Below are 24,063 nucleotides of genomic sequence, written 5' to 3'. Positions count from 1 at the left end.
GCAAGTGAACATCAAGATCGCCGCGACTACTTTTCAACGGCCATCTGCAATGCATCAACTTAGCGGCTACATCAAACAGCCCGGACCGACACAATGTCCAATCCTAGTAAAAGCGCACCCAGTGCCCCTGGTTCCGGTCCCACCTCGTGTGCTCTCTAAACCTTCTATGGTTTATCTTAGTGGAATTGACTTTAACACAAGCACATGCTTTGCTGTCATGAAATTTCTAATAATATTCAAAATTAAGATATGCTGAAATTTGCCTAAATATCTAACAAAGTGCAAACTCTATAGGTTTGGTAGATCAGAGTGTGGATTATTTATTTTTCTCAGATTTCCCACACTTTACATACTAACTAACTAGGGCTTTGGCAGGCCTTTTCTTTAACGCAGACTACAACTGTACATACTCCCTCCGTAATTAAATGTAAAGTATTTTGATTTGTTCTAAGTTAAAATAGTCTAAATTTGACCAAATTTATAGTGAAGAATATTTGCATCTAACACATCAAATAAGTAAATTATTATAAAAAAATTATAATAGATCTAATTATTGTTATTAGACATCCAAATTGTTATCACTCTTTTCTATAAATTTGGTCAAATTTAGAATAATTTGATTTAGAATAAATTAAAATATCTTACATTTCAGGACGGGCTAAGGGAGTAGATTAGTTGTTAAAATAGAGAGATTATGTCATGGCTAAGGCATTACACTTAAATTAAGTTCGCGCACTCCCATTATCACACTTAAACGTTCGCGGAGATCCCATATATGTCTGTGCAAAACTGAGCGAGAAACGAAGAAATCGGTACCTTTTCAGTAGCACGTGGAGAATACTATTCCATAAAAGAATGGATGTTTAAACATACTTTCACGCACGACATGTTCTAACAAATTTATATTTTTCTTGCAGGGGAGCCAGCCAACCAGCCACAGGCCGGGCGGCCGGCGCCACAGCTGGAACCGAGAACCTCCGGTCGGCTGTCCCGTCTCCGTAGCTTCCATCATCTATGGTGCGCCGCCGTGGATCAGTGGACGCATGCTCGCCGGGGAGCTGAGCCAGCGAGGATCTCGGCGAAGATGCGTGTGCCGGCCTAGTGGCCACCACCAGGGGGCCCGCCCGGCGGCTGCGCGGCAGGCCCTGGCTGCAGCGACCCATCCAGAGCACGCAGCTCGTAGTACGTGTTTGGACGCAGTGCAGGACCTGGCTTCCATGGCGGTGTTCACTTCTCCCAAACTCCTCTAAACTTTCCATCACATCAAAATCACATCGAAATATTAAATATAGCAAATGACCCGTGCATGGAGTACTAAATGTAGGTAAATAAAAAAACTAATTGTATAGTTTTGATGTATATTGCGAGACGAATCTTTTGAGCCTAGTTAGCCTATAATAAGACAATATTTACCAGAAATAAACGAAAAGTGCTACTGTAGCATCACTGTAGTAAATCATGACTAAATTAGGTTCATTAGATTCGTCGCGGCAAATTACACTCATCTGTGAAAATGTTTTACAAATAAACTTTATTTAATATACCATGCATGCAAAATTTCTTGATCTAAAATTTTGGATATGGCCATCCAAACAGGGCCTAGGCCGTTCTTCTAGATCTATATCTTAGATCAAAAAATTTTACCATTTCTATACTATAAAAGTTGAAACAATTAAAACTTTTCTTCACCAAGATTAGGCACACTGTACCCCTCACGGAGGCCCCACTTATCAGGCCAAAAGGTTTGACGAAAGGGAGGGGAAGATTGGTTTCGTCAATGTTTTCCTATTACTTTTTACACCAGCAATTTTCTATACCCACCTCTTGTACCCACATATTACTTTCCATTAGCATACGAATACTTTTCTTTCCACATTCATTGACTCATAATAAACATTATTTTTTTTCTTTTGGAAAGATAATAATTGACATTATTGTTTATGGAAGGAAAAGAAAGACGTATATTAACGTATTACTTTTCTTTAAAATACACATATTTTCATTTGTACATATGTTAACCCATAATTCATATCATTTTTTCTTTTAGAAGAATAATAGTTGACATTATTGTTTATGAAAGAAAAAGAAAGACGTGTATTATTTTTAAAACAAAAATAAATGGCATTGTTGCTTGATGGTTTTGTAAGGATATTAATTGACATCATTATTTTATGGAAAGAAAAGAAAATATGTGTATTATTTTTTGAAAATAAATAAATAACATCATTAACTTGATTGAAGAAAAATTAAATGCGTGCATTTGGCACGTACATCTTTCCTAGTAAAGTATTAAATAAAATCTAATCATAAAATTAATTGCAGAATTCTATAACTATTTTGCAAGACGATTAGTGGATGGTTACCGTAGCATCATTATAGTAATCATAACGTAGGAGGTGTTTAGTTGGTGAAAAAGTTTGAGTTTGGCTACTGTAGCATATTTTGTTGTTATTTGACAATTAATATCTAATCATGGATTAATTAGTATTATTAGATTCATCTTGTAAGAATCAGTTAGACTATGTAATTAGTTATTTTTTTCAACTGCGTTTAATGCTCCAGGCATGTGTCCAAAAATTTGATGTGACGGGTATTGCGCAAACTTTTTTTAAAACTAAACACAGCCGTAATTAGACTCATTAGATTTGTCGCACCAAATTACACTTATCTGTGAAAATGTTTTGCAAATAAACTTTATTCAATACTTCTAAATGGCAAGATTCTATGGTCTACAATTTTGCATCTACAGAAACAAACGGCTCTGTTCACATGGCTTCTCAGCCAACCAGTCATCACATCAAATTAGTATCAGTCACTAGTCGGCAGCCTATTTTTTTATAACAAATCAGCACCAGTTACCAGCCACAGCCAGCCGGACAAAGCGATAGATTAGTTTGGAAGTTGGAACACCGGATTATCAAAATGTAGAATTGGGGGAAAAAAAGACGCATTAATTGAGTTGCATGAAAGTTGTAATCTTACTAGAATTAAAACTGACACCCAAAGAAAAGATTACCAGAGGTTGGACCTCACGTTAGTTTTCCTGGGGAATTCTTATACATTCATACAACCCATGAGAGCCTTATTAAGAAATTTCATACAACGCAATTGCGTCACAACATATATACTAATCATCCCGAATGATGGTATAATCAGAGAGAGCGAGACACAGAGAGGATCTATCAGGGAGCACGGACCACCGAGCACCCTGCCGCCGGTAGTTGCCTGCCGGTATACCTGATCATATCACGGGCCGGGCCGGGTTCAGCTCGGGCCGAAAGCAACCCGATATGATTTTCTGCTGGCCCGAACCCGAACCTGACCCGAGGAGCAGGCCAAAAAACCTGGACCGAGCCCGCCCGACGCGTGGCCCGACGGCCCGCGGGCCGGCCCGTGGGCTGAAACTAATCCATACCTTATTTCATTGAGATTTCAGACATACTAAAAATTACAAATCATCACCATACAATATACTCCCTCCGTTCAAAATTATAAGTCATTTCAAAAATCATGAAGAGTCAAATTTTTTCAAGTTTGACCCAATTTATATAACAAGATAATATACTAATAAGTATCATTAAATTTTTTGTTAACTATATTTTTATAGTATATATATTTGATGTCATAAATCTTTGTGTTTCTCTCTATAATTTTGGTCAAATTTTAAAATGATTTGACTCTACAAGATTTTTGAAATAACTTATAATTTGAAACATAGGGAGTACATCACAAGTAACAAGTTACAAACATATCTGGTGAATCAGCCACTAATATTGTTCTTTTCTTTGAATTTTATATGCCTTGTTGTGCACTTGCTTCACAGTTTCAGCTTCATGTCATCATTGTTGCTTGCATCTGGCGCCCTGTTGCTAGTACTGTGATGAAGATGCATATGTTACATCTATGGGCTTGCCACGTATAAAGCAAACATCAATCTGAAAATGCTGCCAGGCTGAGATCTACTACCGGATCTAAAAAAAATCATATAAGACTGTGTTTACTTGGTAAAATTTTTGGATTTGAGCAGCGTACCACTTTCGTTGTTATTTAAAAATTAATATCTAATTATAGATTAATTAGACTTAAAAAATTCAACTCATTATTTACTGTTAAATTAATTAATTATTTTTTCAACTATATTTAATATTTTATATATGTGTCTAAAAATTTGATGTGAAGAGTAACAAGGCCTAAGAGAACTAAGAAATCATTACCTGACGACTGACATAGGTATTGCCAGCTACCTTGCGGGCTGCAACCTGCCACAGAGCGGACAACGGAGGTGGAGCCGCCGGCTGCCTCGCAGCTTGACCGGCCCCCCTGCGACCCTGCTACCTTGGATGCGCAGAACAGGGGTGCCTGTCGACCGCGCGGCCCGTGTGGAGACAGATGATGGCTTTGGCAGGGGCTTGCCGGAGAGGGGGGCGGAGGGCCGGAGCTCGGAGAGACACTGCCGCCGAAGATGGGAGGGGGCCGGTGGCCTGCTTGCATCAGGTGCCTGGCGGCGGCCAAGGCTGCGGGAGAGAATGGAATGAGGAAGTGGGGAATTAGGGTTTATATGTCTCTATATTGGGCTGGGCCGCAAGAAGTTTCTGGGCTACATAGAGTTAGAGGGTTTTCTAGAGTTATCGGGCCAGCCCGCGGGCTAAAATTACGTCCGGAGCCCGGCCCGAATTTCTGTTCGGGTCAACAGGCCCATGCCCGGCCCGTGCACTTTTCGGGTCGGGTTTTTTCGGGCAGGTCGGGTCGTGTTCATCGGGTCGGGCGGCCCATGATTAGGTGTACCTGCCGGATACTCTTACGTACGTGCGTAGGGTTGGCTTCTCCACGCACGATGACACGTACTTGTTTGTTTGCGCTGCTGCCTGATGCCTCGCTCCTCTTTTGTTCTCTTGGAGTTGTTTGGTGAGTTTCTTCTAAAACGGCTTCACTCGTCGAGCCGTCGAGGTAGGTAGGACGTGTTTGGCTGATTCGCCGACTCCAGCTCTAGCAAAAGAGAGGAATTATGAGAAATGGTTCCTTTTACCCTTATTTTTTTCTCACGAGCTATGTTAACTCGCCGCACCATGTCTCTGCCAGCGTTTCACGCGTCTGGTATTCTGTTCTGATCACCCGTCGTCTTGCCCTGTTAGTGCTAAACTTTCTCGTGTCATGCGCAGGTGCAGGAGGTTCCAGGACTTCGCGGCGCACCCTGCGGTGCTGCCGCGGGCGGCGGCGGTGGGCGGCGCCGTGCGCTGGGGATTGGTCGGAGGCCACGTCCCGGCACTCCGCGAGCTCGGCCACTGCCTCCAGGACGGCTACGGCGCACGTCGCGACGCCGCGGTTGGCCGCCAACTCCAGCTCCATGCCGCGGCGCGCGAGCTCGCCGCCGTCTCTTCGGTGCGCCATCGTGGCCGCGCCACGGAGGTCGACGAGGGCGCGGCGGCGGACAACCGGCTCATGGTGGAGTGGTGGGCGCTGATGAGCGCCAAGAAGCCCGCGGCAGCTGCGGGAGGAGGCGGCTGCGGCGCCAGCGAGGACGCGGAGGAGCTGCGCCTGTGCTCGCACGCGTGGTGCGGGCGGCCGGAGACTCGGCAGCATGAGTTCCAGCGGTGCTCCGTGTGCGGGTCTGCCAACTACTGCTCGCGCGCGCGCCAGGCGCTGGACTGGAAGCGCGCGCACCGCGACCAGTGCGGTGCTGCAGCCGCCGCCGCACGCTGGCTCGCACACGGCGCCCTGCCCCCCCCCCCCCCCCCCAAACCAGGAGCACCAGTCACTGTCCATGGAGCCATGGAGATGCAGTGAGAAAGGGGCAAAATCGAAGGGGGATTGAAGGAATTAGGCTACAATATCAGTATGAGAAAGAGATCTCATCATCTTGGGGATCCATTACGCATGAGAGATGAGGCCGCCGGCGACGAATGTTGGAGGGCGCGCCTAGGGTTTTGGGGGCGGCGCTACAGGAAAGGTCAGGAGAGGGGGGAGGCGCTGGGAGGGGGAGGCGCATGGGGGTGTTGCTTCTTTTTCCAGTGAACCGATAAGTTGTGTAAAGAGTGGCATTGGTGGGTAATTTTACCCCAACTCCATGTGGAAGTCCATAACATGTGTTTTTGAAGCACCCTTGAGGAGCTCCACCAAAAACTAGGAGTTCACCCTCAACTCCAGTTTTTTCCGGAGTTGGAGTTGCTGGAGCTAAACGTGTTTGGCATGACTTATTGGTGGAGTTTCTGGAATGGAGCTCTGCCAAACACAAAATTGGTGAGGCAAAGAAAATAACTTTAACTAGGTAACGGCTTCATCCGGCTCTAGTTCATGTTTACCCTTAGCTTAGAAAACAACTTCAAACTATAATACCTCGATTTGCGTAATAAATAGGTAAGCCGAAGTCAGTGAAAATTCTCCTAAATGAATCCTAGGAGTACCAAAGTAGCACTTGAACGTGCTGCAGCAGCAATGAAGCAGGCACGGCTGACAGCAGCCGAGATGCTTATGGATGTCGTTCGGTGATGCTCGCAGAGGCAGAGCGGCAGGCATTTTCGTTCATGTGCCTATTTGGTCTGGTCTGGTCTGTAAGCAAAAACGCAAGCTCGTGACATCCCAGGTCTGTATGGTGAAGGTCCTCTTTTCGCCCTGTTTATTGGTTCGTAAAAACTAGAGACCAGTCATACCATACCCAGAGGAAGGAGGGAGGAACCTCCACTGCCGCCACCGCAGCCACCCCTCTCCCCCTCTCCAGACCGCCGCGCCGCCGCCGGAGCTGGCTCGCTAGGAAGGTGGCGGCGAGGCTGTCTTCTCCCTCCTCTCACGGTGGGCGCGGCTGCTGGGAGAATTTGGGAGACGTTCCAGGGCGGACGGCGCCGGCACCGGCGAGGCCGAATCCGGGGCACCGGCGACCGGATCCAGGGCTCCCGTCGCGGTATCCGCTACCTGGTGCGTCAGCCATGGCGGACAGGTGTTGCAAGCGCAGGTGCGGCCGGTGGAGGCGACAGGCGCGGAGGTCACCGGCGATAATGCGGCGCGAATTCCCAGCCTGCGCTGGCCGCAGTGGCGCGTCGGCGATTTTGAGGTAAGTGGGCGGCCGGCCTGCGCAGGGGGCGTGCCAGCTGCGCCATGGTGGCATGGCTAGCGGTTTCAGGGTACCTTCGGCAGCGAGGGTGCTCCAACGGCTGCGGTGCAGGGATGCACAGCGATCCGGCAGTGGCACGCGAGTTGGTGGTGGTGGCATCCATGGTTGGCAGTGCCTCCGTGTGTGGATCTAGCGCCTCAATGAGTGGATCCATCGTTCCCTGGTCAGGCTCCCGCTACTTTCTGTCGGGTGGGCTTCCAGCTTCAGCGACTGAGGGGCTAGCTCCGGGTTTTCTTCGACTTGTTCAGCGGTCACAACTACTTCTGGCGACGATATCTTCACCGTGTCTTCCATATAGTTCCAGAGATTAGAGTCACCTTGGCTTCAATTCATGGAATCTCTTACTCTGGAGACACATTCCATCTGTACATGGATCTGGTGGACCATGTAGGTGTACCAATTGGCTACTTTGCAGCATGGTCATCGCAGGAGACAAGGCTACAGATGGTTTACAAGGCATGGAGTTTGTAGCCGATCGAAGTTGGCCAAGTCAGGCTTGTATGGTAGCATTGGACTGGTAAGAAGGGGAAGTGCCTATATGGTAACATTGGACTGGTAAGAAGGAGAAGCAACACTGAGTGACTTCGTCTATGTGGTACATGTTTGGTATTGATTCCTTGACTCCAGGAAGAAATTCTCAGGTCTGACCTTAACTGGTTGTATCTGGCAATGACCTTACTGAAAGTATTGTTTGGAATCCGAAGAATTGCTCTCTCTAGGATGAAAATCTATGATCTGGTCTTAATTGGTTGTATCACTGCAATGACGGTGCTTGTGTGTGCCGTTTCCTCGTTGGAGGTGTCGTCTTTGGGTGCCTTATTCGCAGTCCAGGTGTTGAGTGTTGTTATGGTCGTGAAGAGACTGAAAATAAAGTTGCACGTTGTAGTTTGCTGCGTCATGATTTTTTTAGTCATGGCTTTCTTTGTTTGCTTTAATTTTCAAAGATTGTGTGTATCTTAGTTATGTAGAGGCTGGGTTGAATCTTAGTATGATTGTATTACTTTGATGTAGTTGTTTAAGATTAATAAAGCTTCCCATTTTCAAAAAAAAAATCCCTGGTCTGTACTGTACGCAGCATGTTTACGACGTGAGTGCGACACAGGAAAGCCCGGTCCATTGCACGAGAGCCCAGGGGAAGGCGATGGTTATCTACTTATCCATCCGTATAGTTACCTAGCTTAGAGACAGACTTCTCTCTCAGCGTCCAGGAGTCATCCAATTAAACAGATTTCGATAAAATTTCATTTGATTTGCGATGGAAAACAGCAAAAGTTTAAAACAAAAGCCACATCATATATGCAAGCTAAACTGCCTCCGGGTCATATATATATACAACTGATCATGAAGCGATGAATAATGAACTCGAAACCCGTCAGGGATTCGAATGTTTTCTAGCTACTCAGTGGTACGATACAACGACCGGCCCTCCTTCTGGAGGGCAGAGTGTGCTGACACTGCGTGCCCTGGTGCTGCCGTTCCGGCCTTGGTAGATAGTGTGCGGCCGCCGCCGGTGGTGGTGCCGCCACAGCTTGCACTGGGTAAGCAGCCCCGAGCAGTGAGACTGGCAAGAGAATAATGGTGATTGGCGAATTCGGTATTTTTTTCTCGAACTGTTCTGCTTTTCTTTTGTGACAGCTCCATTGTGTATATATGTGTCGGGTACCACGATTAGGGACACCCCAATCGGGATACTAAGATCGCTTTAAAACGCAAAATACGTGTCAAGGCAACAAAGCCCACGAAGGGCCGCGGCCTCCTTCTAACCTGGAAGAAAGCAAAGGACTCAAAGAAGCACAGCATACGGCCCATTCGCACCCCTCTCGGGCCCACGGGACGATCTCCGCCTCGCTCGAGGGCTCCCGTCGAGACCCCTCGACTACGCCCCACGTCTCCGCCTCGCTCGAGAGTAGCGAATCTACCCTCGAGCGGGCAAACCATCTCCACCTCGCTTGAGGGTAGCGGATCTACCCTCGAGAGGGCAGCCTTTCTCCGCCTCGCTTGAGGGCAGCGAGCCTCCCCCGAGCAGGTAACTCGTCTCCGCCTCGCTCGAGGCCACCCCGCGGCGTAAGGGACGAATGGCCCAGCCGCCCAACCGCCCGTCATACGGAGGCATTGAATGCCATCCACTCCTCCACAGAGCTCCGGACAGGCGGCGTCAGGCCGCCGCCATTTCCCACAGTGGCTGTGACCGGAGTCCCATCCGTCAACTCCAGTCACTGCTCCACCATCCCGGGCGCTATAGCAGCACTGTGGGACCTGTGACGCGGGATGTGACGCGCTCGGCACAGTTCCGCACTATTCTGCTAACTCCGGCCGTCCGGACTCTACATCATCACACGTATGGCCCCGGGCCCACCTCCTGCTTGGGAGGAGGTCCGGTGTCGCCACGGGCCCCTCGAAGAGGGATGCCCATCACTCGCAGCCGGAGCCCCGAACCCCCTCGGGGGTTCCGGGACCTCCACGTGCCTCCCGGACCTCCTAGTGTGCACGCCCGTACTCCGACCGGGGGGTCCGGGACCGCCGCGTGCCCTGCCACCGCTGGTGCACGCAAGACTTTGACCTGCGGGGCCCGTGGAATGCCACCGCCGGAGTACGCCGGATCCTGACCTGCAGGGCCCACGAAACGCCATCACGCCACTTGCAGGGGCTGGCAGAATGCCGGTGCGGTCTCCGCAAGACCAAGGACGATATCCAGGACGACTGCCACGCCTGACGCCATGCCCCACAGTGTACTTCCTACAGTATTCGGCCACTGTACCCCGCGATTCGGGGGAGAACGACGACTTCCGCGCCCCCACTCATGTACGTCGCCCCTCCTTGTGACTATAAAAGGAGGAGGTGGGCTTCCTTTAGACTCGGGGGAACGCTGCTGGACATCCGCCACTGTGGTCACCTACATTCACGATCATCGCCACGCTCAACTCCTTTTCTAGCAGAGACCTGGGAGCTTTCCTCCCTCTCTCACCTCGCTTGTACCCCCTACTACAAGCACTCCGGGTGCAAGATAATACAGTGCCCTCGCACACCCCCTTTGCTGGACGTACGGCCCCGTGGCCGGAACCAGGATAAACCGTGCGTTACTGTGTTGTCTCTTGCATCATCATCTGGGATGAGGAAACACGCGGCATTTACTAGTTAGGATCCGGGCCCCCGGGTCGGGACACCGATAATATGTCAAACTTTTTAGGATATTTTATTAATTAATCTCTTGGTATCCTAAATTATAAGTTGTTTTGGTTTTTCTAGATTAATAGTTTTAGTTTTGCTATGCATCTTATATCTATGTGCGTAGCAAAATCTACGAATTTAGAAAAACAAAAACAACTAATAATTTGGAACATAAGGGTATTGTAATACGTATGGTCTTTTATGAAAGTTGTCTTAGCCTTCTTTTCATCATATTGCAAATGAAATATTTTGAACAAAGGGAACTAGATTTTAGCCACTCTAGCAATCTCGCCATTTCTTTTCTAATATTTAGGGCGTGTTTGTTTCCGCTTACGCGCCGCATTTGAGCCAAAAACATCTAATAAACCTGCCAAATGGCCGGCGTTCGACGCATTCGAGAACCACGCGTCACATAATAGAAGGCAATTTCAACATGCGGCCGCAGAATCGCGAGAAGCGGGCTTCGAGCCGCGTTCTGCTGGCCACGGTAAAAAAAAGGGCCTTAGACACATGCAGATCTATGCTGTATTTGTTTCATTTATGCACTGCTGTGTGTTGTACCATTTCGATGGTATGGATTGAAGAAGTTTTGACACATTGTTCAAATCATTGTATTTTCCTTAAATATATCACAATATATATTTTGGAAAACGAATCCTTGGGAAAATAAACTTGTTGGAAGTGCAGCGTGTGTGTGTGTGTGTATCCAGAGAACAGAGAAAGAAGAACGGATCGGAGTGGGTACGGATTTCATAATGAATCTATCCGAAATACCTAGGGCCCTATTGTAATGCCATTTCATACAGCAGCATCAGAAACCATCACTTCATTAACAATATCGACAAGAGTACTTAGCAGACTGCAAAGTAGGACTAGTAGGCGTGCTGCATGCATGCTTCCAGAAGGCAAAGTGATCTCCCCAGCTGGCTTTACACCAAAAGATAGCAGCATGAGCTTACCAATATTATCCAGCACCACCAATAATGTAAAACCTCTGCAGCTTCAGGCTTTCAGTAGTCTACCTGACCTGAGACTGGGAGAACATGTGGGCCGTACGGCCAGTCGGCCACTCACTCTTTCTAGACGGTGGTATCTCTTTGGCCAATCTCAGTGGGAGTGTTATATGAGTGTCATGAACAATAAATTTATTAACATGTACTAATAGTATGAGGAGAGAGGAGTGTTATGAAATGTGAAAGAAGTGTCGTCACCATGACAGGCCACAGTGGAAGTGTTATAGGAGTGTCATGAACAATAAATTTGCTAACATGTACCAATAGTATGAGGAGAGATGAGAGAGTAGTGTCATGAAATGTGAAAAGAGTGTCATCACCATGACACTCCACTAGCACAGTTCTCAAGTTTTCAGTCTTGGTAACTGTGTCGATGACACTTGCACTGAGGCTGGCCTTATGTTTCCGCGATTACACTACAAGAAATGTGGTGATCTATGACGAAAATTTTATGACATTTTAATGGAGCGTCACAATTGCACTCAATCTATGACGAATTTGAAGGTATGGACCCTAGGCCCAGAACTTTGTGATATTTTATTGAATTCGTCATAATTGAGCCCGCAAAATATGACGTTTTATTCAATTCGTCATAATTGAGCCCACAAAACATGATGTTTTAACATTAATGTCATAGAAATCGTCATAGTTATTTTAACTATATGTTTTGACATTCTTCATTTTTATTCAAGTTTTTGCTTCTCTTATTTGATGCTTATGTGGCAGCCTAGTCAGCGCACACGGGGTTTTCCGAGTGGGGTCCACTTGCGAGCCAGATCAGCAGCCTAGTCAGCGCACCACGTGGAGTATAAAAGATAATATTTTTTCTATTTATAACTTCAAAAGGGTGTCTTAAATGAAAAAAAGAAAAAGATCAATTAGTATTTTTTTGAAGGAATCAATTAGTATCTTCATCCTATGCGGCGGGGTCAAGCTCTTTTTATCGTCCAGGCCTATCGGCCGTGTCCTGGGCCAACATGCTGAGAAAAAAATGGTGCCATGCGCATAGGATGCAGCGCCTCTCTCTGCCTCTCCTTTTTAGTCTTGGGCCGAGCCCAGCTGGAAGCAGAGCAAAAAAAAAAAAGTGCACAGCCGGGAGTCTCCTTTTTAGTCTTGGGCCGAGCCCAGCTGGAAGCAGAGCCAAAACAAATATGTGGCTTACTTTAAAGAAAATAAGATGCATTACTTCTTCTTCTTAAGAAACGTGGGTGTTGTGCAAGGTAGGAAATAAGAAAAAATAAGTTGCCTTTATTTGCACGTGATGGAAGAAAAAAATACTCCCGCAGAATTGGTGATAAGAAAACCAAAAAGGCAGTTCACCAAAAAAAATAACGATAAAAAATTTGGGTAAAAAAAAGAAGGAATGGAGCATTCGAACCTTGGTCACCAAAAAAACCAGGCTGCCGCACCATACCACTATTCTACACCTTTATCAGCAAATATTTTTGGTATTATCCTTTATATACTAATCTTCGTGCTTTAATTTGGAAAAAATAAAAATTAACGTGCTCTTATAGCGCATAGAACCCTGGTCTTCAAGATAAGAAGCTCACGCCCTACCAACTGCTCTACACCTTCAATTGAGATGATGGCTAGTATGACTATATTTATACACTAGAATCTCATGTTTTAATAATTTGGATGAAAAAGAGGTTCGGAGAGTAACGGGGGTTCGAACCCGGGCCATGGCGATAAGACCGAGGTACCTTACCGATGCACCGTAAATTATGTAATTGGTATTTTCTTTTTTCTTTTAGATATTACTATCATTATTTTATATTAAGGTTGCATGTAGAAGTTTGAATTATCCCTAACAAATATTTACAATCTTCTTCCATTTTTAAGATATGAGCTATAATAGAACAGAGACACTTAAAATATATTTTTTGGGATTTTTTAGGTATTATTTGAGATACTTGTAGTTCAAATAGTAATTACTTTCAATAAGCATGCAGAAATTCATTTAAATGGTAGAAAATACTAAATCTGTTAAAAATTTCTTGAAACTTCTACATGACAACTTAGATGTTGTCTACTACATGTAAAAATATAATTAGGTGTATATAAAGTAATTATTTTATAAGTTAGTTCACAAGGGTGTATTAATTAGTTAGTTAAAAAATAGAAAAAAAACTTTTTTGCACAGAAAGTGGCCATATATATCTACAAATGTTAACAAGAATGTAAAGGTGAGGTTGTGTCCAAAATTGAGGTGTATATGAGAAATATAGGACTTGAGTTGTACGAAACTTCAAAGTTTGAATTGAGTTATAGGAAACTATACGAGAGATGTATCAATTTGTGAACAATGTATAGTGCCACTTTATTAAAATCATATGAAATTTTTTTGACAAGCTTATGGGCCTAAAATGTAATGGAATATCAATTTGTAGAATTTTCTGACCGAATTTGGATATTATTAATTTTATTTTCAATAAATTTGTGCATAGAAGTTTAAATTATCCCTAACAAACATTTGAATCATTCATCTATTTTTGCGATATGAGCTATAATAGAACAGAGGTACTTAAAATATATTTTTGAGGGATTTTTCAGATATTATTTGCAATACATATAGTTCAATCCATAATTACTTTTGATAAACTCACAGAAATTCATTTAAACTATTAAAAATAGCAAATGAGTTTTAAAATTATTGAAACTTGTACGAGAAAACTTATATATAGAATCTACTATATATAAAAAATATATTGGTGTGCATAAGATAATTATGTTTATGTGTTACTTCACAATGGTGCAATAAAATAAAAAGAAAAAAGAAAAATATTAAGCAAGGATGAAATGAACTAGGCCCATTTTGGCCCAACAATTTATAACCGTCCATCGCTGATCGAACGGATCTCATCGCATCCCCGTTCTATAAAACCTCTCTCAAAAACCCTAGCAACTCCAATCCCTCACACACCCGGCGCCCGGCCGCCCCCTTCCCCCGCGTCAAGCTCCCTATTCTCTCCCTCCCCCCTCAGTCCGCCTCCCTGCTGCCGTGCTTCCCCTCTCCCTCTCCTCCTCACGCCGCCAGCAGATCCACTGTAGTAGGCCCGGATCCCGGGCTCCCCCCGCCGGATCCGTCGTCTGCCGTCCCGGGAGGGCACTTCCTGCTCTTCCCGGCTGAGGCACGGCTGCTGCATGGCCGGGTGCCGCCGCCACCTCACGGGCGGCGCGGCTGCAGCTCGCCCCGGGTGCGGCCTCTACTGCACCTACCCCTCGGCTGAGGCTCCTGACGACGTCGTCCAGCGCGGGCGCCGCCCTCCTCGGCTGGCAGTGCCTGCCCCTCGCCTCCCAGATTCGCCCTCCTCTGTTGGCAGCGAGGGCAGGCGGCTTAGCCCAGGCGCAGAGGCTCCTAACGGCCTTGTCCAGCGCGGGCGCCGCCCTCCTCGGCTGGCAGTGCGTGCTTGTTTGGGCGGATTGTTTTTTATGTATTGAATCTCTTGCTCCTACCATTTGCTGGAAGGGTGTATTAATTGTGCTCTTTAATGTTTGATTCTGGATCATAGTATCCACTGGAAAATCGTAGGCAATGCTGCATCTGATTCAGAAATAATTGCGCCCTTTCATTTTGACAGAGCTATTTTTTCCCACAAAATCCTTAGCTCACTTTGATGATAACTAAAATGAGTTTATCTGTTGCAGGGTGCTGCTGATGTCCTCTTAACCTTTGCAAACATTCATTCTATTGTGTTAGCCTAACCCTTTACCTCAGCTGCACTGATCCTCTGATCAGTGAGCACAAGCACACACGCACACTTTGTTGCTGCAGGTGGAAGATGAACAAGGTGAACGAGAAAAGAAGAGAAGCACACGAGAAGTGGAGCTGCTTAATCCCCAGAGCTGCAGCTGCCCTTTTTTTATACATCACCAGTCAAAGAGAGCATTTAGGAGGTATGGAAGCCTACTACTACTACCACTACTCTCTACTGTTGCCATGCTGCAGCTGAGGTAAAGGGTTAGGCTAACCACTACTAGTCAGCAAGTGCAGTCCAACAGCAGGTTATTTGCTAATGCAAGTTTGTTGGCCATGTTTGGTTACTTCATTTGGTTATTCATCTCGGTGACGTTTGCTACTATGTTGTGTTGTGTTATTCATCTCGGCAATAGAAATTATTTCATGTCCTGTTAGCTTTACTAGTACCTTGCTGTTAACTTTGCTAATTTGGTTGATAGCAGAGGTGAACTAATGGCCTGCTAGCAAGAGGTAGGATGAACTAGTACACGTGGATTTTTTTTAAAATCAATACCTGTGCTGCTAGCTTTATTGCACATAGATAGGACTCATGCTAGCGTTGCAGTTTCTTTTGACAACCAATTAGCGTTTCAGTTTCTTTTGACTCTCCTAGTATCATGGTTATCCTCAGTAGAAAATTTCCCATATTTACAATATGGAAACAGAGTTTATCCTGCAACATAAAATCAATTGTTTAAATATTTTGGTTGAATACATAGTCTATCCTATCCTCTTAACTTAGCACAGTTATGTTGTGTGTTTTCCTTAATCCAGAGTTTGAACTAAATGGCCTGTTTGGATTTCTTAGAGAGCTGACCATAGCTTATAATTATGTGCTTGAGGCCATGTGCAGATGGAGCAAAGGTTGTGCAGGAGCAAGTGATGAGAATGGGTGGTCATCACACAGGGAAGAAAGATAATTTGATTTCTAATTGATCGTTGTTTATGTGAAGTGAGGCTAGTACTCGCACTGTAATATTGTTTTCATGAGCTTTTTTGTTTATTTATTTTATCCTAATGTGGTCTAGTATATCCTAATTGGCAATAAGCAAATATTTCTTTGCACAGTAATCTGCCTCTGGAACTTGCCCTATAGTTTTTGTTAAAAAGTTACACAATTTTTTATTGCATTAGCACACAGCAATTTTGATTTGGTAAATAAAGTCAACTGGTGCTCGATGATTGTCCTGATAAGCTGTAGCTATCCTGTGCAGTGTATTGTTTGTGACCTACAAGCTGATAAGAGCCTTTGAGCCTGTCATACATCAAGATAAGTTTCTGATCCCTTATAATAACAGTCATACCATGTTTGTAATAAGAAATCATTAATTGTAGCTATCTATCCTTAAACTTTGCTATACCAATTTTTTAGAACTTCGGATTAGAGGTGTTCTCAACTGCTATTTTGCTAGACTGAAAGTACTAGTGCTAGGGGGACCAGTTAGATATCTATCTGAAAATAGAGTTCTTGCTAGATGGATGCACTGCCTGATGAGGTATTATATATATGTGCTGTACTGCAGATTTTGTACTCTACTAATCTGTAGAGAACATGGATAGATATAGAAATGTAAGATCTGAATATGCAAGACCTTAGTATCCTCATAATACCATATGAAATTTACCATGTACATGTGCATCTGAACTTTATAATATATATGTGCAGGTACAACATGGTTGTGGATGTGAATGAGATGGGCGTCAAGCATACATGCAGATTTCTGCTAGGTCAGAGATGAAGAAGCAAGCTGTGTTGGAGGCGCAGCTTGAGCATTTGCTGTGTCAAAATGGACCGAGCAAAGCGTCATGGTGGTATGTTAGCTTTTGGTGGAACTAAGCTTTTGCAGGAACCAAACTTGTGTTTGTAATTCTGCTGAAACCTATCTTTTTTTTTGTTTCTGATGCTACAATGGACGGCAAGTGATACTAGATGAAAAAAAATGTATGTGATCTGTTGATTTAATGCGATGCTGAATGGAAATGTGATTCATGTGATGCTATTATTTTTGTGCTGGGATTTTTGTTTTGATAAATGGGTGGAAAAAATGGGATGAATTGGTGGGCTGAATTTTTATTTGGGCTGTATATAGTGCTGATTTTGGTTAGCTGGAAATTAATGGTGGGCTAAGAAATATTTGGCCCAAGTCTGTGGACCAGGCTGAATTGGGCCCATTCACAAATGGGCCGTGGTGCTGATGTCACCCGCCACGTCAGCAACCATGTCATCGGCCACATTAATTTACACGTCATCATTGCTATCCACGTCATCACCATGTCAGCAGCCACGTCATCCTCCATGTCATCAATGTGTGACATGGCAATAGAATCTATGACGAAAATTATACTATTCGTGACGTTAATTTTCGTCATAGAAAACAGGCTTGGGTTGGGCTTCAGGGGCCCGGAGACATTCCATGACGGTTTTAAAACGTCATGGATCAAGCAATCTATGACGAAAATTTAAGGAACGTCACGAGGTGTGATCTGTGACGCTCAATACATGACGTTATTTGAGATCGTCATAGATACTGTTTTATGACGGTTTTTTAGTGATCTGTGACGAAATTCAATTGTCATGGATCACCAGATTTTTTGTAGTGTTATTAGTTTTTGCACTCAAGCAAGGAGCAGCTTGATTAGCGCAATAATTGCATGGAGTTGCCCACTCCGGATTCGAACCCAGCACTCCGGTTCTGGTGTTTGGCATCAAATTAAAGCCAGCGGGGATATCTGCTTTATCCGGGATGTTATTAGCCTCAAGGTTCATTTGGAACCTTAAGAAGGGAGCCAGGTTCTCTCCAGATACGTCTAGGATTCAAACATGGAACACACGATACGATCTCACTCCGGATTCGAACCCAGCACTCCGGTTCTGGTGTTTGGTATCAAATTAAAGCCAGCGGGGATATCCACCCGTCCCTCTTTGCAGGGCTTTCCTAATGCTGGTAGCATGTAGACAGGTAGTAGTACCTGATGCTGTTCATTTAAACTGGGAGAGGAAAAGATGTTACTGTAGAAATCGATAAATCGTCAGTGTGCAGTATATATTCGTTTGTTGTATACCGATAATGACTGATTCAAATTTGTGGTACAGCTCCAGCAACCCACGCTTGGTCCTAATTTGGAAGCAAGTAGCAACACACACTTAGGCCTAATTTGGGAGAAAGTGGGGGCTAAACCCAAGGATTACTTCCCTTGGAAAAGTCAGAGATCCCAAGGGGATTTAAGTTTGCAAACTAGCCTTGTTGTCCTTGTTTTCCAAGTAAACATGGAACACATCACCCTCTCAAATAGACAAATTGCAAAAAAGAGTCATTTGCAATAATTTTATTGAAACTTGCATCCGCTACCGCTAGGATCAACTAGTTCAATCCAAGATGTTAAAGTAACTAAACAAAATATAAAATTCACTTCAACAAAAAAATATATTTAGGACCGATGAATCATTGGATTTGGAGTCCAGGTAGGAAAAGCAGTCTTTGGTCAAAATAGACTTTTTTTTTATTGTCAAGTCATTGGACTAACAATATATTTTGACCGACCGAAAGAAATGGTGCCGGTCGGTCATTTCTCACCCCGATAGACGGTGGAGCGTGCAAGCTATAGCTGGAGCGCATTGCATCAACCCCGGTCAGAAATTTATAGTGAATGTGATTCTTTAGGATAAACTTTACAAGGAGAAACTGAGGAGAAAAAAAAAGAATAAGGAGAAACTGGTCTTTTCATTATCTTAATTCAGGGAATCACATCCTATCATGCAACCTTCTTTGCAAGAGCTGTTCGCATATTAAATTTACAAAACATAACCTCATCACTTGATTATATCTTGACAGATAAAAAAACAATACCTACAAAATTTGACTAGATTTGTTTTTTACAAATTGAATACTTGCCGGTTGCCGCATTGACCCTAAGCATCATCCGATGCTTTACAACCTTGACAATCACAACCAATGCTGAAACAAAAACTTGTTACCCAGGTATTGGTACTGTTTTTTTTTTAAAGAAAGCCAAAGATAAAATCCCTCACAAGTCACAAGTCACCTCACTACCAGGAATGTCTCAAAAAAATGGTCAGATTTTAGCATGGCTATAATTCATTCTTATGCAGTTATGCGCACGGCACGATTTGGCATTGCCTAGCATTTGATCATGGCCAACTTCTGGCACGGCCTGTTAGTGGCAAACACCAAACACGCCCTGAATGAGGCTTGGCAACCGTTGGACAGGCTTGTCTGAAGCCATTTCTGAACATGTAGGAGAGAAGAAAAGTACTCTCATGGTGTCCAAAGGACACTCCTCTACTGGGCAGCTAATCACTCACTCTCTTGTCCATGGATCATTAGCTGGGAACCTAGGACCATGGAGTACTGGATCGCACTCAGCCGTGACGACGAATCGTAATGTCTGAACGAAGCATGAATCGATGGGGGCTCTGGTGCCACCCGTTCCAGGTGTTTCTGCTTCCGGTTACATTTACTAGTGCCCATCTCGGTCGTCGCTCTCATGGCGCCACAGCTTTGATCGTGGCATCATTGCCATCTCCTCGACTTCTGAAACTCTGTGGCCATGCCGAAAAGCAACTTCTTTCATCTTTCCGGCCGCGGAAAAATCAACGTACAACCATGAATTATTCAGGTATTTCAGAATGTACTACTATCACAGCGCTACGTGTTCTTCCTTCGTTTGGTCTTTTTTTTTTGTCCACAATACTTGAACACTAGCTCTAAATTTACATATAAGAAGAACACACGCCGAATCCAGGAGTGACAATTCTTTCGACTTCTTTAGACAATTGCCGAGCCGAGGATACAGAGGAAACAAGGAGCAAAAAACCTGAAGAACACCGCGATTATCGCAGCTTCAAACCGCTACCAGCAGGAGGCAAATGCAGCAAACACATTCTTACAGTTACAGTACAAAACCCCTTGCAGAAGCAGGAACCGGCATTGCATTGCAAACGAAGCACCTCATTCATGGATCATGAGAAGGTTTCAGGCAGAGGCTGGCCCTGCAGGAAGGCTCTGAAGAGCACCAGCGACCGACCGGGCTGCGAGAACGGCGCCTCGTGGGAGGCCCCCCTGATGGTGGCGAAGGACAGCGTGCCGCCACCGTAAATCTGAGTCCATCCTCCAACCTGTAGATGGAGACCACAACACATTCAGTAACGAAATGCCACAATGTTCTTCAGTTTGCAGCTGGATGTGTCATCAGCTTGTGTTGTCACGCACCTGCTGGCCCTCGAACCAAACCCGGTATGGTGTGGTCGTCTTGAGGCCCATGTCATGAGCCAAATTCTGCACCAGTGTTCGGCTTCCAGTTAGAGGGATCACCGAGTCCTGATCGCCGCTGCGAAGAAAAAATTGAGGAAACAACACTGCATGTTAGAACATCTGTTGTAAAGCTTTAAGTTTCCCCAAAGTTCAGAGGACCATCCAACAAAAGATTCAGGCTAACATTTACATCATGTTTCAGGAGTGGCAATGTACATAGGCTAGCTTTTTCCACACCTTTTCAGTTTATTTCCACATGGAAAGGTCAAGTACTAGTCCTGTAAGATTGTTGAGCTTTATGTTTCCTCAAAATTCAGAGGCCCCACTGCACACAAAGTTGATGCATATTTTGATACATTGTCAAAGGTGCAAAAGTACAAGGATTAAGGACCTAGGACAAGATTCAGTTTTCCAAAACCTTTTGTCTCAAGACCAGTGAACTTCATGATTGGTACGAAAATAAAGAGTTCGGAATAAAGATGGAAGGGGGAAAAAGAAGACACTGAATCTCAGTCTTTCAAAATACCTGTAAACCAGCACCCTAATGCCGGACTTGACGAGCGACCCGACAATGTTGATGGTGGGGATCTGCAGGTTGAGCAGCTCGTACTCAAGAACACTGTGCCCAAAACACAGGTTAACAACTCCTGTTCAGTTCATCTAACAGACAGTAAATCGACAAAAAAAAACCGTCCTGAAACAGAACAGTGCCGTCACCTGCTGCAGACGGCCCACTTGTCGACGCCGACGAGCCTGGCGTGCATCGCCGCCTGCACGTCGCGGCGGTTGAGGTACCGGACGGTCTCGTCCTCGACGCAGACGTCGATCCGCTGGCCGGCCTGCTGGCGCGGCGACAGGGCCTTGGACTGCGAGAGCACCGAGGAGAGGCAGACGTCGAGGGTGACGTCGTACTTGTCGACGAAGCGGCTGGTCTCGCGGGTGACCTGGTTCATCACCCGGGCGCACAGCGGCGACAGCGAGCCGCCGTAGTACTCGGAGACGTAGCGGGAGTAGTTGCAGACGGCGGTGAAGACGCGGTAGGTGCCGTCGGAGATGAGGCCGTGCGACCAGAAGTACTCGGCGCGGGAGTTGAAGTCCGTCGCGAACTCCAGCACAGGGTTGCCCAGCTGATCGTCATCAGATGTTTCATCAGAATCAATCTGGTCAGACAAATTACACTGAAAAAACTTGGATTTTTCGAAAGGAAGTTTCAGAACTACTCTTACAGCGATGCCTTTGAGGTTGAAGATCTTGTCCTTGGTGTTGTGCTCGACCATGGCCTCGGCGAGCTGTGGGATGTAGTGCCCTGATTTGCATTTTTTTTATAAAAAAAAAGTAGCAGAGAATATTTGATCAAAACAATAAAGAAAAATTGCAAGAGAGAAATACAAGTGAGGAAAAGAAGCTGGAATCGTGTATAACTGTATTTGTACCTGCGTAGCTTTCTCCGGCGATGTAGAGGTCTCTGCCCTTGTACTGTGGGAACTTTTGGAGCCACCTTTGCAGGAACACCATGTTGTCCGTGGCTGCATTGGTTCCAGACGTGCAGTGGGGAGGGAGAAAAGTTAGAAGAGCTCATCATCACGCCCAGTCACAAGCACTGCTAGTCTGCTACCGACCAAACAAAAACAGAGCATGCCTTCTTCCCACATGTCACTTTTGTTACTACTACATTTTTTTCAGCAACAAAAACATTGTTGCTTTTCTGACGCTTGCTAATACTTGGAGAGAGAGATTAGAACTACTGATGCAGCATATAACCTCTGTTCCACAAAAAAGACATATTTGCAAGGATGAAATGTCGAACACTTGACAGTGAAGCTAGAGAAGAAGAAGGTTCAGTACCCGTCATCTTGTCATCCACGCCCTGGTAGTAGGCAGCATCAGCAGAGTAGGAGTAGCCTACACCAGCCGGCGTCTCCAGGTAAATCACATTGGCCTCTGCATTTTTCAGCAGCAGCAGCAGCAACAACAAATACAGAACAGGGAAACATGAGCAACTTTCTTGGGCCAGCCAAGAATTGGAATTAGCAGCATGAAAAGTTGCAGTAAAACAAAGTTAAGAGTGGATGCACTCATGGCCTCACACACACCTTTGTTCCAGCTGTATTCATTCTTCACCAGCACCTGCCCACTAGGCCTGAAGGGGCCGTTCTCCGAGAAGGCCCCTACACCCAGTGAAGAACACCCGGGGCCTACACAAGCATTGATCCAAAGGAATCTCGAAAAGAGCGAGGATGGGCAGGTACGTGACAAAATTTTGGGATCAAGGATTCCATGAACAAGAGCACGAGAAAGCAAACGCAAATTTTCGAACACAAACTGCCCATCCCAGCATCAAAGGCCCCCAAAAATGCAGGAGCAAGCTCTACATCCAGGTTTCAGTCAGAACTCACCTCCATTGAGCCAGAGGACGAGAGGCTTGGAGGCAGGGTCGACCTCGGCCTCGACGAAGTAGTAGAAGAGCGCCCTCTTGCCGGCGTCGTCCACGCCGACGTAGCCGGAGTACTGGCCGAAGCTCACCTCCGGCTGCCCGGGGAGCCGCCTGATCCTGTCGGCGGCAGCTCCGTCGCAAGAACCCAGGCGGCAGCACAGCGCCGTAGCGACGAGCGCGAGCACCATGGCCAGTGCCCTGCTGGAGCAGCTCACCGGAGCTGCTGGCATCGCCATGGCTCCAACCTCCAATGGAGTAAGAGAGAGAGCTAGAGAGAGCGAGAGAGTGACTGGAGCTGGCAAGAGTCAAGTGTGCTCTTTTGCCTTGAGAGCACAAAAAAAATGTTCAAAAGACGAATGATTCAGTGGGAGGAGGAGGGAGAGAGTGGAGGTGGCAGATGCAGGGAGCTGACTCTGCTTGGTTGGAGCACTAGCTGGGATATATAGCAGGGAGAAAGGGCATAAAAGGTACGTTTTGTTAGCCTGTTGGTGAGTTTGTCAGCCTTTGTTAAATATATAAATACACATGGTATCAGGATCAGGGTCGGATTGATAGCTGTTAACTGTTTCTGAAAGTGCATTTTGTTCAGCAGACACCCGTGAATGCCCAGATCCAGGATTCAGAAGTAGGATTAGGATGTTCTTCAGACTAAGCCTGTAGTTACAGGTTAACAGCTTCTTGTGAAACTGGCGTTAGCATTAGTTCTGGTTCTTGAGAAGTTTCTTGTGAGTAATGGTCGGTACATTAGCTCAAAGATGGTGGAAGTTCATGTGCACAATTTGACAAAACAATGCACTGACAAAATAGTAGGTACAGACAGAAGAAAGTGGGTACATAGGGAATAAAATTCCAGCAAAGATTTCAAATGCTAGGAGGATGCACTAGCCCTTTTTCATACCTGCTGCACATTGCACTCCACAAATTTTTTATTTTCTGCAGGTAGAAATCACTGACCATCTGAACTTAAGAATTATACTAGTATATTGGAAAATGAGTCTGAAATGAATTGTTTAATGGGTCACATGACGAGAGAGAGAGAGAGAGCATGGACCCAAGGGGACAAAAGCCTTTGGTGCACTACAGAAAGTAGGCTTTTTAGAGTACTTCCACAGTCACGCTGTGGTTTATACCGCTGCCTTGTGCAGAATGGTGGGCACCGGTCCCCACACGTCAGTGTCATGCCTCACGAAGCAACAAGTCAAGGTGACTAATTGTTTCCTTCCTCTTCCTTTTTGAATAAAATTATTTCTATATAAACAGAAGAAATAAGAATATACTCCCTCCGTTCCAAAAAACAAGTCATCCTAAAAATATTAGGACAAATTAAC

General features: G+C 45.3%; 1 protein-coding gene and 2 long non-coding RNA genes across 4 annotated transcripts; 1 reads left to right on the top strand and 2 right to left on the bottom strand.

Moving 5' to 3' along the window:
* Positions 1–3,006: 3,006 nt before the first annotated feature.
* On the bottom strand, positions 3,007–4,541 carry LOC120686834. Its single transcript, XR_005680399.1, has 2 exons — positions 4,215–4,541; positions 3,007–3,971 (listed from the first exon to the last, which is right to left on the bottom strand). It is a non-coding gene; the product is annotated as an uncharacterized LOC120686834 (long non-coding RNA).
* Positions 4,542–16,515: 11,974 nt separating this feature from the next.
* LOC120686482 lies at positions 16,516–17,028 on the top strand. Its single transcript, XR_005680206.1, has 2 exons — positions 16,516–16,598; positions 16,695–17,028. It is a non-coding gene; the product is annotated as an uncharacterized LOC120686482 (long non-coding RNA).
* Positions 17,029–19,738: 2,710 nt separating this feature from the next.
* Positions 19,739–23,163, bottom strand: LOC120686206 (serine carboxypeptidase-like 45). 2 transcript variants are annotated; one of them, XM_039968383.1, is made up of 9 exons: positions 22,698–23,163; positions 22,395–22,496; positions 22,147–22,242; positions 21,735–21,827; positions 21,528–21,607; positions 21,019–21,428; positions 20,828–20,920; positions 20,260–20,377; positions 19,739–20,165 (listed from the first exon to the last, which is right to left on the bottom strand). In XM_039968383.1, the coding sequence occupies exons 1-9, from the start codon at positions 22,969–22,971 to the stop codon at positions 20,010–20,012; spliced, it is 1,422 nt and encodes a 473-aa protein (XP_039824317.1). In that variant the 5' UTR covers positions 22,972–23,163; the 3' UTR covers positions 19,739–20,009. The 2 variants fall into 2 exon arrangements, 1 of the variants encoding a protein (XP_039824317.1); XR_005680032.1 differs by lacking the exon at positions 19,739–20,165 and adding an exon at positions 20,539–20,626.
* Positions 23,164–24,063: the final 900 nt, after the last annotated feature.

Source organism: Panicum virgatum, chromosome 8N (genome assembly GCF_016808335.1).
Source record: "Panicum virgatum strain AP13 chromosome 8N, P.virgatum_v5, whole genome shotgun sequence".
Classification (NCBI taxonomy): domain Eukaryota; kingdom Viridiplantae; phylum Streptophyta; class Magnoliopsida; order Poales; family Poaceae; genus Panicum; species Panicum virgatum.
This window is presented reverse-complemented; position numbering and strand designations above follow the sequence as displayed.

Bases quoted from the DNA above. Each gene is read 5' to 3' on its own strand.
- LOC120686206 (XM_039968383.1), bottom strand. From the start codon at position 22,971: ATGGCGATGCCAGCAGCTCCGGTGAGCTGCTCCAGCAGGGCACTGGCC. The intron at 22,497-22,697 runs GTGAGTTCTGAC...ATGCTTGTGTAG, and splicing joins CGTCCTCTGGCTCAATGGAG to GCCCCGGGTGTTCTTCACTG. The intron at 20,378-20,827 runs GTATTTTGAAAG...TTTTCTTCGCAG, and splicing joins ATTAGGGTGCTGGTTTACAG to CGGCGATCAGGACTCGGTGA.